Source organism: Macaca mulatta, chromosome 7 (genome assembly GCF_049350105.2).
Source record: "Macaca mulatta isolate MMU2019108-1 chromosome 7, T2T-MMU8v2.0, whole genome shotgun sequence".
In the NCBI taxonomy this organism is placed as follows: domain Eukaryota; kingdom Metazoa; phylum Chordata; class Mammalia; order Primates; family Cercopithecidae; genus Macaca; species Macaca mulatta.
In genome coordinates, this window is record NC_133412.1 from 7,795,313 (window position 1) to 7,812,905 (window position 17,593).

A 17,593-nucleotide genomic window follows, 5' to 3' on the forward strand; every position below is an offset into this window, starting at 1 on the left:
AGCCACTGCTTATGGTAATTTGTTACAGCAGCAACAGGCAATTCTTTTTTTTTTTTTTTTGAGACAGTCTTGCACTGTTGCCTAGGCTGGGAGGGCAATGGCACGATCTCACCTCACTGCAACCTCCGGCTCCTGGGTTCAAGCCATTCTCCTGCCTCAGCCTCCCGAGTAGCTGGGATTACAGGCGCCCACCACCACGCCCGGCTAATTTTTGTATTTTTACTGGAGATGGGGTTTCATGATGTTAGCCAGGCTGGTCTCGAACTCCTGATCTCATGATCTGCCTGCCTTGGCCTCCCAAAGTGCTGGGATTACAGGCATAAGCCACCGCGCCCGGCCAGCAACTGGCAATTAATACAGACCTTGTGTTTCCAACGCTGTCTTCTGTTCAAACCTGCCTGTCCTATGTACCATTGGAATGCTGGTCTCCGACGCGTAACAGTGCAGGAAAGTTGGTGCAGAGAGAGCAGCCCTACCAGGAGTAGCCGCGTGTCTTTACTGCTTTCCACATAGAAGACCTTTCAGGAATGGTGCTAATGGCAGGAATTTTATCATGGCCTAGATGAGGTTTGATTGGGGGTGACTGAGCCACCCATGTCCCCAGAATAAGCTACACATTGCCTTATCTGTTATTCAAGGCCTTCTGCAGCCAAACCCAATCCAGAAAAGGCTAGTCCACACCCCAACACGACCGACAAGGCTAGGAGCAAGTGTCAGAGGGTCTTGATGATTACACCCCAGTGAGTCCCCTTGGAAAATCCTGTGGCCCTTCCTCTGAACGCTAACCAGGCCCCCTTCCAGAACACCAGTCCCTTCATGGAATTCCTGGCAAGCAGTGTTTCAGCTCCTGCTTGAATGCTTCCAGTGACAGGGTGCTCACTGCCTACAGGCCAGCACCAAGGGATGGGAAGTCCTTCTTTATTTATTTATTTACTTGTTTTTGAGACAGAGTTTCGCTCTTGTTGTCCAGGCTGAAGTGCAGTGGTGTGATCTCGGCTCACTGCAACCTCTGCCTCCTGGGTTCAAACGATTCTCCTGCCTCAGCCTCCCGAGCAGCTGGGACTATAGGAACATGCCACATTTTTGAATTTTTAGTAGAGACAGGGTTTCTCCATGTTGGTCAGGCTGGTCTTGAACTCGAACTCCTGACCTCAGGTGATCCGCCCGCCTTGGCCTCCCGAAGTGCGGGATTACAGGCGTGAAACACCACGCCAGGCCGGAAGTCCTTCTTTAGAGGGGGAGATGTCACTGTGAGCCTTCGCCAGGCTCTGCCCTCTTGGGGAGTGCACCCCCGCCCTCCACCAGATGCTTCTCCTCACCTGGTCACTATGCAGCCAGACACAGCACTTCACCTAACTGCCACAAACTGACTTCTAATCCAAGTCTTGAGAAATATGGAAAAAAGGTCAGAGCCAGGAGTGTCCTGAGGCTGACCCCTCAGGCCTGCGTCTAGGATGCTGTCATCTCTGACACAACCCGTCAGCCACAGACCCTCTCTGCCACCCAAAACTGCTTTGTGACCTGGTCCAAAAAGGAAGTGTGAGAAGAAAATGTGCCATGCGCATGCCACAGACACTCATACATTTGTTCTTCGAACGCCAGGAAAATCTATTGCTTGCTTTTTTTCTCCCTCTTACATTACTGGGGGCCTCTGAAGGCCTTAGGAGACCCCTCACTCCTGGGATGGGGGCTCCATGAATGGTGGGGACCCCAGTCTTCTGGAAAGAAACCCCAGGAGGGGTTTCAAATCTTGGCAGTGACATCATAACTGACAGGCTTTTTTTTTTTTTTTCTGTCAATATTTTTTAAGCATCTGGGATCCTCTCGACACAAACCTATTTATGGAAGCGGATCCACCCTGCAGTTGCTGCTATCTGGGGAAGTTCCTGAGCAATAAATGGCTCTGAGAAGGCGGAACAGTGGCTGTCCTGGGAAAATACTCCAACCAAGAATGGGCTCCAAATGTCTCAGTACCAAAAAGACTTTTGTTTGAAAAATGTGTGCTTGTTTTTATGACTGTTCAGTGTGTGCCTGGGTGCATTCATTTCACGCCTCCCTGCCCCCAATCTGATACAGAAAACAAACGTTCATCAGGCGATGCCAGCTGGTGTCGGGGGAGCTTCGGGAAAACCCACGTCTGATCAGCTGCAATGCCTGCATTTGTTAGTAACACTTCACATTTTGTGGTGGTATTCATTTACCCCATGAGCCGGTCATCACAGGCCGGGTATGGTGGCTCAATCCTGTAATCCCAGCACTTTGGGAGGCCGAGCAGGTGGATCACCTGGGGTCCAGAGTTCGAGACCAGCCTGGCTGATATGGTGAAGCCTCGTTTCTACTGAAAATACAAGTATTACCTGGGCATGGTGGCAGACGTCTGTAATCCCAGCTACTCAGGAAGCTGAGGCAGGAGAATCGCTTGAACCTGGGAGGCAGAGGTTGCAGTGAGCTGAGACTGCACTACTGCACTCCAGCCTTGGCGACAGTGAAGAGTGGGGCTACAGAGCGAGACTCTGTCTCAAAAAAAAAAAAAAAAAACAGGTAATCATGTACAAACAGCCTACGGCCCAGACGCAGCGCTGGTCTACCCCTGGGTGACCCTGAGATGTGGCTGCACCAGCACCTCCCTTCCACATGCTGTAGCTAGAACAGGGTTCAGGCCAGACCTCCACCCCAGCAGCCACCTCCTCCACTAGCTGCAGGCTTCCAATTGCCTCTGATGAGGACATCATCTGCCCTGGGGGCAGCCAGGGGCAGTTAGTGTTCCTTGGGGACTTCAAAGGACTCTGCTATCAACACCTGCCTTCCTACTCCCCAGACTCCTAGGGCCCGGGGACCTGTCCTCGCTGCAGCACACTTTGGGGTCTGTGCCCATAGTAGGTTGTAAGAACTTTGGTAGCTAGAAACAGGTGTGTTTTCTAGACTCCAGGCTGAGGGGTAAGGCGAGCAGGGCACATGGGATTGAAAGAAGCGGTGGCTGCTGCCCAGGAGAAGGAAGTCCAGGTGTTTTGGGGGGACTCTGAGGGAAAGGCACTGTGCCCTTTGAGGGAACCTGCCATCGCCACATCCCTTTCTCCTCCATGCTCTTTCGGATGGACGGAGGGGTGGGATGTGATGAGCTGAAACAGCCTCCCATGGGCAGGAGGGGGCCAGACGAGCACCCACTCGCTGCAAGAGCTCTTCTGCAAGGCCTTCCTTCCGAAACAGGACCCGCCAAGCTCCAGGCAAGCTTCAGCCCCTCAGTCAATTGCGACTGCTTGATTTTGTCCATTTCAGTTCCCTTCCCATCCCAGAGCCTCTGCAAGACATGCTCTTCAAACAGACTAGCTCCAGCAAATAAAATAATGAATCATAAATTTTATTTCAAAATGTAAACGTCACTAAACATGCATACACGTTAAAACAATAAAATTTACAATTTCGTTAATTTTTCTTTTTGCATAGGACATCATTACAATATAGAATCTATGCCATACAAAATACATACAAAGTTTTATCCGAGCAAGCCAAGGCCAGACTGGGAACTGTACAACTGTAATACTTCACTGTAGTGATCCAGGAAGATGAAACATGGCCTTCAGAATTATGGTGGGTGCTGGTTAAAAAAAAGTTCCTACAGAAAAGAAAAACATGAGCTCCATGGAAATGGTCTTGGACCCTTGGATTCTGCCTTGGGCTTTTGGCAAACGATTCCAGAGAAGCTCCACCAATGGCTTTGGATGGGAAAGGGTTGCCTGTGCGGGCCTGAGGCAGCTGAGGCCCGGAAGCATGCACCCAACACATGCACACAAGCAATTCCCAGTCACCAAGGAACCACCGCAAGCCCCAAACCCGACAATGACAATGCATAGTTGCTCAGTAGTGCCTCCTTCCTGCTGAGGCCGACCAGCCCCAGAGGCCCCAGCACTCGGCACCGGGGTGGAGCCCGCTCAGACACTGGGGCTGATGGGCCCGCGGGGTGTCTAGAGCCACATGGGAGGTGGCCCTTGCTCCTCTCAGGGCAGCCAGATACAGGGGGGCTCCTGTGCTGAGTGTGTGGCCTCGCAGGCATTCGGCTCACACACCTGGTTTCCAAATAAGCAGGCGCTGTGGCCTGTCCACAGGCCCTTCAGAAGAGGCTGGAGAAAGCAGGACCCTGAGGCCTTAAGCAAGCTGTTCGCCCCCCACCCCACCCCCGGACTTCCTGCCTCCACCCCCCACCCCCTCTCGGGAATGTGTGACTTGTAGGGTAGGGGAAGCTACTTCTCTCCCATCCAGTTCGGTTTTAAATAAAAGTAGTAAAGTTTTAAAGCTGTATGAGAAAGAGAGAGGCAGGGCAGGGCCAGGTAGCCGCACTGCAAGTCTGAAATCCGTAGAAACCAAGCGCGGCCCCTCTTCCCTCATGGACACCGGGCTCCCGTCTCCGGCCGAATTCAACTCTTCTGATGCTGAGGGACACGACGGCAGGCAGGCGGCGGCACCTCGCCCTAAAGGGTACTCAGGTGTGTGTCAGTAGTAAGCTGGACTGTGCATCCAAGTTCTGGTACAAAGGTCTCTGGAATGTGTCTCAGACAAGTCTTCAGAGCCTCAGAATTAGGAAAATTAGTAATAGGACCTGGTTCTCCCTGGGGTAATCCTGATTTCAAAAACCATCAGCCCACGCCTCGGATTTTAGCTTTGGAAAATACGGTTACCAGAATTGTATATGGAAACAGTCAGCAAAAGATGTGGATAACCTACAAAGCGTTTCTTACTGGTTGTGATGTGACCAACACATCACACCCTTTAAACCTTCTAGCACTGTGTCTTTGACTAAATGACCTTTTTTAAATGGGGGAAAGAAAATCAGTGACACCTGTCAGAGGTGAAAATAGTCAGGTAGCCCTGTAAACACAGCCACAACCAGAAGTGGAGAAACAAGGCCACACTATTGCTCAGATCACATCTTCCTGTTGGGTGGCACCCCTGCCCAGCTGAGATCCTGAATGGGTCCCTAGGGAGTACCAGGGCCCTGTGCAGTCCATCTTAGCATTTGCTTCTGGCAAGAAAGAGGATGGTCTTCTGGACACACCAGGTCAGGAGACAGAAGACTTGAGGTCAAGTCTTGAGGCAGAGTGGCCAGCCCTCTCTGCCCATCCCCACCTCTGAATCACCCCTCACCGGTCTGAGCTGTGTTCAGGGTGCAGCAAGGCCTGGGATCGCCATTGCCTCAGATCTTTGTACCTGGAGGCTGCACCATGGCGAATCCTGCACCTGCCTTGGTGTGGGGCCTGGGAATAAAGTCAGGATTAGGAGTGCAGCCATCTTGCACTCGAGTGTCGTGGGTGGGGGCGCAGCAGGATGCAGGTAGGGCACCTCCAGGACCATGTTCCCATCCAGGACATCTCTGCTCGTTCCTACGCAGCACCCTGCAGGACAGGATCCCAGGGCTCTTTGAGGAAAGGGCTGTGTCCATCTGTTTTCCTGTATGGCTGTAGGATCCAGTAGGCATTTGGGGAGCTGACAACCGTTCCCCTAATATGGCTGATGTAAAGAGGGGCTTCCTTGTCTGGGACATGAGCAACACCAGCCCCTTGATGCCTGAGCCCCAAATCAATTTTAGACCTTTTATAGGGGAACTCTCCCTTCACTCAGGCGAACTTCATTCTGAGATCTCTGCCCCTATGGACCACTAGAACTGAAGTCCCAGAACAAGGGTTTGAGTTTTCACTATTATTTATATGAGTCCTATGGGTTCCTCAACCCCACCAAAACTGGCAAGCATGGCCATAAACCACAAAAATGGAAGACCCTGAAATAGATGCAGTCTGGGAAAACATTCTGCATGTTTGAAGAAAATGAAGCCTGTTTCAGGAGGGTCCGCCTTGTGTGCCCACTTCAGTGGAGGCAGCGTTCCAAGGCCCACCACCCTCTTCCACAGGAATCCCTCACTTCATGATGAGATGGACATCTGCCCTTGAGGACCCCTGTGAACTGTGCCTGAGATTCATGGGTTTCTCCCCGCCCTTCAAGTGAGATGAGTTTAAAACCCCAGATGATTCAGGAGGGTCTGGCCAGGAGTACCCAGCAGGATTTCTCTCCTGGTGCCCTACCCGCCCCCATTTCCCAGTCCAGGCCGGGGCCTAAGGACCACACCCTGCCATTAAACGAGAACCACTTTGGGAAAGAAGACACACTCTTAAGCCAAAAATAGCCAATGCCTGCATATTTCTGTTTTAAGGCAATGTTACCCTTCCATCTATCAGACGGAACAGCCCTGGGTCATTTAAAGGAAAAATTAAATTAAGTGCTCTCTTTGGAAACAGCCAACACCCGCTTCCCTCCCCCACCCCCCGCCCTGCTCTAAAACAAACCAGCTCTTCTTTTTATTCCAAGATGACTAGGTTTAGAGTCCTATCTTTTCCTTCCTATGTGCAGACAGATGTGGAGCTAGAAAATCTCCTTCCATGACACCCTGGGCAGATCACAAGGACGCCTGACCGCTCCCTGGAGAGCGCTTTGCCAGCCTCCCAGGGATGGGCCGTTCCCTCTCCCTGCCTTGGGGAACGGTGGACAGTGAGTGCACCAAAGGACTTTGGAATAAAATTCCTGAACCTGGAATGTGAATTCCTGAGACATAAAATGTAGTCAGAGTGTGGCTTTCTCTGCCTCACACGAAAACAACTTTGGGAGGGACCTCACTTTGGAACTGGGCATGAAGATCTTTGCCCCACAAGCACCCAGGGCTCTCTTCTGTCAAGGTCCCTACCGAATATTCCACTCTCTCTCCCAGACCCGACGCAAGCAGGGCTGTCAGGGAGCCTAACACAGCATGGCAGCCAGAGTGGCCAGTTCCGCATCCAACCAGTGTGGGGGTGACCCTCTCCCTGCCAGTTCTCACCGCAGCAGAAACAATGCTACTGCCCAATTTAGGGCCCATCGTTCTACCTAGAAAACACTACCACGCTGTCGGCCACTCCCAGCTGGCACACAGTGGTGAGAAGCGGGCACCCGGCAGCATCCTGTGCCTGAGCAGCTGCTGTGGACAGAGGATACCTGTCCACTCTGGAGCCAGCCACAACAGTGGCCAGCAGCGGTGGGCAGTGGCTAGGCCTGGGTCCCGGGTTTGTGCTGCACCCCATACCATGGTAGGACTGAGTAGAAGCAGGATGGCCACGACCAAGGCACGCTGGGCCCAGGAAGCCCATCTGCGGCCCTCTGAGGTCCCAGAGCCGCTCCTTTGCATCAAAATAGGTACTCATCAAAACAGGTATCTCTGGCAAGACACCCTGAGTCCACCCCAATCCCCCCACCCCCCAACACACACGCGTGTGTGCTCACAGTGCACGCACGCACTCTGTCCTGGGCCCTTATATTTACAGGCCCCAACTCTCAGGAGGAAGGGAAGGTGGTACCTGGGCCACAAGCCTGGGGTCGACACTCCAGCTATCTGCAGAGGAGTTTGCTGGACCACAGCTTGACTGACCCAGCCCAGGGCTCCAATCCCAACCCAGGACTCAGCTCTCTGCTCCTCCTCTCCTGCCAGGAGAAGGCTGGTGATGGGGCACTGGAGCAGCCCCACCAGCTGGGTATGGCCTGGAGCCTCCAGGCAGGACAAGGAGAAGCAGGAGGAAAAGGGAGGAGGAGTCCGGGGACACGGAGAGGCTGGAGGTTTGCTAAGTCTGAGTTGGGGACATGGTGGGTCTGAGAAAAGTGTGGCCCACAACTTTCCATCTGGCATTCCCTGGGGAGGAAATAGAATGCGCGCTCTCCGACAGCATTTCCTGTAACATCCACGCCACTCCTGAAAAGGTCCAAGTCACAATGTTCCGGTCTCTTGCTACAGAAGTCTCTGTGAAGCACGATGCGCTGCCACAGGCACAGCCGCTCACACAGGCCATCTGACGAGGAGGCCCCGTGACCTGCCCATTGTTTCCAACACACGTGCCCATGCGGGAGGACTCCGGAACTGGATGTGCCACCAGGAATTTCTAACATCTTTTTACAAGACCAGAATTCCCCATCAGAGGCCCAGGTATAATAGTGACAGGGTCCTGCGTGCCTTCTGCAGGGACACGGAGAAGCGGAGTCCTGGCAGGTGTGACCCCGGCCCCTGACTCGGAGGTCGGACGGTGCAGTGCTACGCTCAGCCAGGGCTGGCACCTCTGCTTCCAGTGCTCCCTAGCGCCGAAAGAGAGGGTTCCCGGAGGCCGGGTGTGAGGCAGGCAGGGTGCAGAGGGCTGAAGGCCCCCTCCACTGTCCCCAAGGTGGAGTGCTCCTCCAGCCGGGGACAGCTTTAAGGCATCCCTCTGCAAGGGCCTGTCTCAGAATCAGCTGCGTTGCAAGCCCGGCCAGGCTTGTTGGGCAGAGGCCAGAGGCTGGGTGGGGGGCCAGGCAGGAAAAGGTCAGGCCCGCTGCTTAGGAATCTGCCCTGGAGGCACAAACGTCAGGGACCACATCTGCTCCCAACAGACCCACAGGCTGGCCGGCCAGCCAGCCAGACGCTGAGCTCCACCAGACTGGCTGGCCTGCTCTGTCCCCAGCGTGTTCCCGAACCTAACAGAAAACTCCAGAGTGCAAATCTATGTACAGAGTAAGGCGGCAGGAAGGGGTGTCCTCACTGACCTCGTGGAACGTGTCCATCCCTGAGAAAGGGGGTTCAACACCGCTGAATCTCAACTTTGTGGGTATATCTGTTGTGCAATTGGTGGGTGGTGTTTTTTGAAATTTTTGTGTTTTTTTTTTTTTTTAACAAATTTACTTTGACACCTGAGGTGAAAAAAATTGTTTTTTCGTGGACTTCACATCAAGTTCTCTCTCTTCTCTCTTATTACAAAAGGAAAGGCCAGGGACTCACGAGGGGGTGGGAGCGGCTGCTCATGGCTGTGGCGGGCTCAGGGTGAGCTGGCCGGGCTGATGGTGGGGCTGCTGGCGTCGGAGCGGCTGTAGTCGCTGAGGGAGCCGGTCCGCGAGCCCCCGCCGCGCCGCTGCAGCATTCCCGGGTGGAAGTTGGCGTGGCGGCGCGCGTGCTTGGTCAGGTGGTCGCTGCGCATGAAGCGCTTCTCGCAGATGGGGCAGCTGAACTTCTTCTCGCCCGTGTGCGTGCGGTAGTGCCGCGCCAGCTCGTCGGAGCGCGCGAACTTCTTGTTGCAGTCCTGCCAGCTGCAGGCGAAGGGCCTCTCACCTGTGGACACAGGGGCAGAGCGTCAGTATCCGCACCTGGCCCCGCTTTCACACCCTCTCTGGGAAAGGACCCGCAACACCCAACACCCCGATCTCTCATCACCCCTCCCATGTGCCCCACCTCCAAGGGCTCCTGTGACAAATCCATCAGCGCAGAGATGAAGGTGGCCCCTGCCCTCCCACCCACGCCTGGGATGGAGGCAGAGGACACGGCCTAGGATAAAACAGCATTTCAGGTGCTAAAGCTGCAGGGCCCATGGGTAGGAACCGGTCAGGGCCCCAGGCTCCTGGCAGTGGACCCCCTAAATACACCACAAAGCAGGCTGCACTACACACCCATGCAGGGCCAGCAGTCTCCAATGCATTGGGGTTGCAGGCCCACGCCCTGGCTTCACAGGCCTCCGGGAGCCCAGCTGCCCATGTTGCTCCATGGGAGCCACACTCTGGACCCCTGCAGGGCAGGAAGGCAATTCCCATTCTGACCCTCCTCAGTCTAGTCTGTAACAGGAGAGGGTCAGCCTAGGTGAGTTCCTGGGCCTAGAATTCTACGAACAGTCTGCTGCTCCTTCTCTCACAGAAGTCCCAAAGTGGCCAACCAGGGATGGCTGGTAGAGCAGGAGAATGAGACAGGCTCTTGCATCCCAAGCGCGGTGACACACAAGGGCAGCAGCCCAGCGCACCCCATTAGGGGCCTGTGCAGGTGGGGAGGAGGCAGAACACAGTGGGGTGGGAGGTAATCAAGGTAGGTCTGGATGCTGCTCCCTCCTTCCCATCCCTCACTCAGAGCGGGAAACAGGCCAGCATTTACCCAGGCAAACTCTTAACACACAAAACTCTCAATCACAAAAATGACATCAACGGCTCAGGAAGAACCAGGCTTGGGGCGGGGGGGCTCTGGCACCCCAGAAAAGAGCCCTTCTGGTATTAGGGGTGGCCGCAGGGCTCCCGTTCCTACCTGGTCACTTCCCCTCTCACCCCCACACAGACCCTAAAGTGACTGCCAGTCATTGAAGCTGGTCTACCCATGTTCAACAGAGGAAACCCACTCACCCACCCACCTTAAACACAAGCAGACACCCAGGGATGGCCAGACAGCCAAGGAGAACCAGCAGCATGGAAGAGAAAGGCCAAGCGCAATTTAACCACCAACTCTAGAGGAAAAGAGTGAAGCCAGGAAACAGAAGACAATTTTAACTTGAAACTTCTGTATTCTCTGAGGAATCTGAGACAAAATTTGATGCAAAAGCAAAGAGAGTACAATACAAAGGAAGTTCAGAGAGCAAAAACGGCCAGGCACAGTGGCTCATGCCTATAATCTCAGCACTTTGGGAGGCTGAGGCGGGTGGATCACTTGAGATCAGGGGTTTGAGACCAGCCTGGCCAACATGGTGAAACCCCGTCTCTACTAAAAATACAAAAATTAGCCAGGTGTGGTGGTGTGCGCCTGCAATTCCAGCTACTTGGGAGGCTGAAGCAGGAGAATTACTTGAACCTGGGAGGTGGAAGCTGCAGAGAGTCCAGACTGCATCACTGCACTCTAGCCTGGGCAAGAGAGAGAGAGTCCATCTCCAAAAAAACACAAAAAAAACAACCCAGCAAAACAACAGCATTTAGAAATTGAAAACAGCATTATGTCCATATAAAACCTTCATATAAAAGCTGGAAATACACTCAAAGCAAATATATGAGAAAAAAACAACAAAAAACAGTTCTGGAAAAGATGTGTTCCGTCTCCTGGCACTGCTGAAGCAGGGGCCACGTGTGGGTGCCTTTGTTCTCTTTATTGATTTTACATTTTGGAGGAAAAGGTGTTGGGGGGATTCAAAATCAAGTAGCACCACGATTTCCCAAATACATGACAATTACAATCAAGTGAGAAAACAGAAAATACGGAGAAGAAATTACAAAAGAAATAACAACAGTCTCTGTCAAAGAGTACAAAAAAAAAAGAAGAAAAAGAAAAAGGAGACAGGAGACTAACATGAGACAGGCTGCACTGAGGTGGACCAGGTAAGTGAGTTAAGATCTCTGCTGTGAGAAGCTCTGCAATGTCAGAACACTGAGTAAAAACAGGAGCTCTCACAGCTTAATAGAGAGAGGAGGAAGAAACAAACACCAGGTCATCCACAAAGGAACAAGGCTGGGACAGACACCAGACTTTTCCTAAGTCACAGTGGATCCTGAAGACAAAGGAACAGGGTCTTCCAAGTTAATGTCTCACACACTCCAGCTAAAATGAGATAAGACCAAGGAGCTAGGGACATGACTGTATAGTAAAGGGCCACCTCATGACAAGAGCGAGGCAGAGACCTGGGAGGTCACTGGAGCACAGGACCGGGGCTCACGGGGGAAAATTCCAGGAGGAAAGTGAGTTTTGTGCACCACAGAGTACCATCAAAAGGCTGGATACACTTCAGGATACAGTAAAGACACATCACTCTTCTTTGTTTAAAAGAAAAAAGAGGCAATTAGAAACTCCAGGAAAAATAAAAGACATATAAAAAAACTGTGGTTCAAATTAGATGTAAACGAAAATGCCTCATGATTATGGGTCAAGAGCTCCGAGCCAAGCTCGGTTCTAGGGATTTTTCCTATGCTCTATTATTTATTCTTCACAACTCCATGAGGTGGTGGCAAGAAACGTAATCCCAGCACAAGCCCTGCTGATGGAAGCAAACTTCACACAGCTGTGGTCATACTAACCTTAGCACTAGTTGTCAGTGTTTAGAACCAATCCTATAAACAAAGGCCATACAACTGACTTGTGGGCCCAGAAGAGAACATGGATTTAAGGGAAAAGTCGGAATGCACACAGTGTGCAAAGAACATACCTAAATCAAACACAGAGATTTAAAATTACAAAGATAGTCAAAATAAGTAAAATAATACATCCATCAATTTAGGAAGAGTTGGAGGGGAGGGACAGGAGTGAGGTAAATCCTTAAATTTCATGGCAGGAGGGATAACAGAGAATATCTAAATTTGATAAATCAAGAAACAGCAATAAGATACAGTTCATTTATAGCAGTAACCATCAAGACAACTAAAATCAGAAAAGAAATGCTCTCTAAGGAGTGGCGCTAGACTGGTGAGAGGATTTTTTTTGTTGCAAGCTCCTCTGTGTTATGGGTATCTCTACCTATTTACCTATCTATCTAATCTGAGCCAGTCTTGCTCTGCCACTGCAACCTCCACCTCCCAGGTTCAAGTGATTCTTGTGCCTCAGCCTCCCGACTAGCTGGGATTACAGGCACCCACCCATGCCTGGCTAGTTTTTATATTTTTAGTAGAGACAGGGTTTCACCATGTTGGCTAGGCTGGTCTTGAACTCCTGACCTCAAGTGATCCGTCTTCCTCAGCCTCCCAAAGTGCTGGAATTATAGGTATGAGCCACACGCCCGCCTTGGGTCTTAAAAAAAAAATTCTATGTATTTGTTTCTTCCATAACAATAAGAAGAAATGTTTAAATATAGTTCCTTAAATATCTAGTCCAATATTTCCCAAAACATGTTCAAAGAAATGTTATCATTGTATAAAACTATTCATTGCTTCCAGAATAAAAAATTTTGTCAACCAAAGAGTGAAAATGTTGCACGGTAATTCCACTCTTGGAGATTCACGTCGCACACTAGTCATCAAAAGCTTGGGAAAGTGCAGCATTAAATGGTTTAGCATTAACCATGTCAGGTCTGACAGATGAGGTTCAGACCCTGTTCCCTAGCTGTGACACTATGGCCTCGAACAAGCTCCTTGCTGGCTGTAGTAGAGTGAATAATGGTCCCCAAAAAGATATAGCCAAGCCATAACCCCCAGAACCTGTGCATGTGATCTTATCGGGAAAAAGGGTCTTTGCAGATGTAATCAGGTAAGGATCTGGAGATGCGTTCCCAAGTGTGGAGGGTGGGGAAGAGGGGGAAGGGAGCAAGTGAGAAGGGGGAGAAAGGGGGCAGGGGAAGGAAGGGGAGGCATGGAGCAGATTCTCCCTCAGAGCCTCCGGAAGGAATTAACCCTGCCAATACCTTGGTTTCTGGAACTGTGAGACAGTGAGTTTCAGGTGCTTTTCAGCCACCCAGTTTGTGGTAATGTGTAACAGCAGCCACAGGAAGTGAGCACACTGCCCCATCCTCATAGGGTGGTCCATACAGTGATCCCGAGGGGCGGTGCATGACTGGCCTCAGCACAGTGCCTGGCACGTTCCAAAGGTCCACTCCTGAAATCTCAGCTGTTACTGTTGCTCTTAGTCATTAGCCCTGTCAAGTGAGTCTCCCCAGATTTGCGCCTGTTGGTGTGGGGGGAAGCCACACTCAGCCTTGCTTCCTAATAGCTCTTGTGAGGAGCCTTGCCCTTTAGCTCCTTCTGCCTGCAGGCCGGGGCAGCATGTGAGGTACACAGAGCTACAGATGGGCCACACGATGTTGGGGCCGCAGAGAAATGCAGCATCCAATGGATGGGGCGCTGGTGCCAGGCAGCCTGGAGTGGAGGAAGGCGGGTGTCTGGCGCAGCCACTCCACCAACACAGCTCTTGGCCTCCCTGTACGTCAGGAGCTTTATGCTTTGACAGGGGACATACTGGGTGCCTGGCCCAGAGACACGGTCCTGACCCAGGCAGATGCAGGCCCCACGGCTCCATTCTCTGCTCCTCCCTCAGCCCGCTGCAGAGAGGTGACAGTGGTGAACTGGCCCACAACAGGAGTTATGGCTCAGGCCAGCAAGGAGCAGCAGCACCAGGTCTGGCTGGGTCCCCTGGTAGTGACACTCAGGCAGCACCCAGGAGGCTGACAAGGAACAGCTCAGAGAAGGGAGAACAGGCTGGGGCGGGAACAGGGAGCAACATGCCCCAGGCCACTTTCACCCACACGGTCGCAAGGAGCCCCAGGAGCTTTCGTGCATGTGGGTGAGAGCCCCTGCTATTCATCATATTAGAAATTAGAAATTAAAATGGAAACGAAGTCTTCAATCCAAGCATGCATTCCAGTCACTGAAGAGGGACAGTGCTGTCACACATCTTGTAGCATCTGCAATAGCCTACTGTACTCTTTTGGGAGAATGAGGCAAACAGTGCTATTGTTATGAAAACAGTTTTGATCTCATGGCCCTGGTGAAGGGAAGACACCTGCGGGTGTCCAGCTTCACTCTAAAAACTGCTGTTCTGGGGACAGACTCCAGGGGGACTGTGTGCAGCCAAGTGAAGTGAGCACAGGGGGGCACCCAGTGAGGTGAGGGGCCAGCCAGGCCTGGCCCTTCAGGGAGTGCGCCCACCTCTCATTCTACGGCAAAGGGGGCCCATCGGACTAAACAAACCCAAGCACCCTCCTTGCTTGGCTCAAACCCTTCATCTGCCTCCAGCCGGGCATGTCATATGGAGACAGCAACAGCAGGACAGGGACTCAACAGGACAGGGCTCCCTCTAGCTCCAAAATGACAAGAGAATCGGTAGGAGATTCTAGACTCTTGCGGAGGAGCTCCTAGCCTTCCTGCCGGATCCCAGAGCCACTCCAGCTCCCCAGGTGGGAGGGCCCCAGGGGTTCTGGCTGTGTGTGCCTGCGCCTGTGCATGGGATGGGGGGCCTGAGACAAGGTGGGATTAGGCCTTGTGAGGAGACTGGGTGAGAGGAAGGGGGCTGGGGTGGAGCCTGGAGGGGCGCTAGGTGCCCTGGAGCCTGGAAGGGAGGCTGTAAGAGGGCTGGGGGAACTGTGGGGAGCTGGGGGAGGGGCTACGCCATGCTGGGGTTTGGGGGTCCTACGGGTGCCAGGTAGTGGGGGACTCTTCGGGTACCAGGCTGCATGGCCGGGGGGTGCAGGGTAGGGGACCGCATGGAGTTGCCGGAGAGTAGGGGGTGGGGATTGGAGTAAGGTTGGGCGGGGCAGCTGCTCAGGGCTGCGCGTTACATAAATGTTCCCTGGCGCCACAGCGAGGCCGCGAGCGGAGCAGCGCCGACTGAGAGCAATTGCCTCATCTTATCAGGGAACACAGCGTCCCACATGCTGCTCTTGCCCAAGCCGCAGGCCCAGGCGGGGACAGCGTGTTCCCTCAGAGAGCCAGTCGGGAGGGCAGCGCAGGGGCTTTCTCTCCTTCAGCTGAGCCCCCCATCCACCTCAGCAGCCACCTCCCCCCTCCCCCACAGCAGCCACGTGCAAATGCAGCCAGCTCAGGAGTGTGCATGCTCCAGCTCAAAGCCTGAGCTCAGACTCGGGCCGTGGCGCGGACTCCACTCTGCTCACCTACGCAAAGGGCACGCTCCAAGTTATCTCCTGTGATCCAGCCTTAGCCAAACTCCTACCCACCACCCCACAGGTGAGTGGGCCACCCCGCCCTCCACCCAGCTCTAGCTACCCCTGTATGAACCACACTGCAGATCTGTCTGTGAACCTCCTGTGGGAAGCCTGTTGAGGGGTCATTTTTCCAATGTTCTCAATGCCCAGCACCAAGCTAGGGCCAGAGCAGCATCTGCTGCAAGGGCCTCTTCTTCTGGCCTCCTGCTGGGTCTTCTCTCGGAAGCCTCGCTGAGCTCCCCTTCATGGAAGGGAGAAGGGAAGAAATGCACCTCCTACCGGGAGGTCCTGGAAAGGCAGATGAGCTGGCACCCTCACAGGGATGTCCTGGATGCAACAGCAGACCTCTGCAGCGCGAAGGTCCACGTGGGTGTGTATCTGGGGGCAATGGCAGGGGCAGGGCTGGTCAGACTCAAAGGGAGGCATGGGGAGAGCCTTCCAAAGAGAAACTGCTTCCCCTCGGGCTCCCAGGCCACTGCCCCCAGTCTCCAGCTATTCCCCACCAGTGAGTGGGCTGTCATTCACCGATGGACAGCTTTGCCCTGTGGGCACTGGTTTGGGGCCACTTCTAGCTCCCAACCTCAAGACTGCCATGTTTTTCACTCCAGGGAAGCCTGTTCCCCTCCTGCTGGAGCAGCTCGGCACACAGTCAAACACAGGGGCTGATCAACTGCTGGCCTCCAATGAAACTCAGGCATACGGCCTCAGGGGTGGCAGAAAGAAAGGTCTGGCGTCTGTGGTGGGAGGTGGACTTCCTAACTCCTTCGAAGGCCATTTGGCTGCCCTGTTTCGTCTCTAGAAATGTTAGTAGTGGTTTATTAAGCCACATGGAGCTGACATGCACATGGCCGCCAACGAAGTCCAGGCTGGAAGCTCTTACCCACCCACTGAGCAGGTAAGGGAAGTGAGGCCCGAGAGGAGACAGTGAGCTGTCATTCAGCTGGCTGGCGCCAGAGCGAGAGCCACAGCTGGGATCTGCCTGTGGCAAGGAAGCAGCCTGCCCCACCCCCACTCCTTTGTTGATGCCTCAGGGATTGTCGTCCAGCCTGTTTCTGTCACTGTGAGGGTTAAGTGGGAGAATACACGGGACACATGCCTGCTGCACAGTGGTGCCTGGAGGAGATAACAATGTTATCACCTATGGGCCAAGGGGCCCCGGGAAGCATGTCCGTGAGCCGCGCAGTAAAAAGGACATGGGGGGCACGTGTGCCCCATCCCAGGACGCTCTGGTCTAGTGCCGCTGATCACACACTACCATCCACTCTTCACATGCAAGAGCTGGCAGGGTGCTGAAGCCTGGCTGGAGACCGCCACAGTGTCGGAGGGAACGCTGCTTCAACAAGAGAATCCTCCTTGGGCAAATGTGTGTCTACATTTCTACAATGCATGTGAAGATATTTTTTACAGTAGGCATTTTTCTTGTCGCTTTGCTTTGTTTTCGAATAGGATAACTTGATCCTAAAAATTCACACAGAAAAACACACAGGAATAGCCAGAAAAAGTCCTGCAAAACCATGACGTGGGGAAACGAGACCACCAGGATTCAACACAGTTTCGTAAGATGATCACTGGCCAGTGAAGCCCAGAGGAAATGGCAGAATTAGAACGAAAGGCAGTGATAACTGCATAGGATGGAGAGACATTTCCAACCCCTAGGGCAGGGAGCAGTCAATATAAGGGAGGAGACCACCCCTCATATTATCTTATGCCCAATTTCTGCCTCCAAAGAAAGAAGAAGTAAAAACTAAAAGGCAGAAATGAAATCCACAAGCAGAGAGCCCGGCGCCACACCCTGGGCCTGGTAGTTAAAGTTCGACCCCTGACCTAATCAGTTATGTTATCTATAGATTACAGACATTGTATAGAAAAGCACTGTGAAAATCCCTGTCCTATTCTGTTCCATTCTAATTACCGGTGCATGCAGTCCCCAGTCACACACCCACTGCTTGCTCAACTGATCACGACTCTCTCACATGCACCCCCTTAGAGCTGTGAGCCCTTGAAAGGGACAGGAATTACTCGGGGAGCTCGGCTGTTGGAGACGTGAGTCTTGCCAAAGCTCCCGGCCGAATAAAGCCCTTCCTTCTTTAACTCGGTGTCTGAGGAGTTTTGTCTGTGGCTTCTCCTGCTACAAATACACATATCAGGACGCTTCGGTAGCATCTGGAAAGGTTGGGTTC

General features: G+C 53.0%; 2 protein-coding genes across 3 annotated transcripts in view; one reads left to right on the top strand and one right to left on the bottom strand.

The window, feature by feature from the left end:
* Window positions 1-3,339: 3,339 nt before the first annotated feature.
* The window catches only part of KLF13 (KLF transcription factor 13), a 50,605-nt gene continuing 36,351 nt past the window's right edge, over window positions 3,340-17,593 (bottom strand). The window contains exon 2 of the mRNA XM_028850658.2: window positions 3,340-9,142. Coding sequence (XP_028706491.1) covers window positions 8,853-9,142 — 290 coding nt within the window. The 3' untranslated portion in view covers window positions 3,340-8,852. The remainder of the gene's footprint in view (window positions 9,143-17,593) is intronic.
* Window positions 12,311-17,504, top strand: LOC144329826 (uncharacterized). Of its 2 annotated transcripts, XR_013395471.1 has the most exons (3): window positions 12,311-14,648; window positions 15,266-15,783; window positions 16,022-17,504. XR_013395471.1 is itself a non-coding variant. In XM_077939015.1 (2 exons), the coding sequence occupies exon 2, from the start codon at window positions 15,736-15,738 to the stop codon at window positions 16,210-16,212; it is 477 nt and encodes a 158-aa protein (XP_077795141.1). In that variant the 5' UTR covers window positions 12,311-14,648; window positions 15,266-15,735; the 3' UTR covers window positions 16,213-17,504. The 2 variants fall into 2 exon arrangements, 1 of the variants encoding a protein (XP_077795141.1); XM_077939015.1 differs by having other exon boundaries at window positions 15,266-17,504.

Coding starts and splice junctions, on each gene's coding strand:
- LOC144329826 (XM_077939015.1), top strand. CDS start 15,736: ATGTCCTGGATGCAACAGCAGACCTCTGCAGCGCGAAGGTCCACGTGG.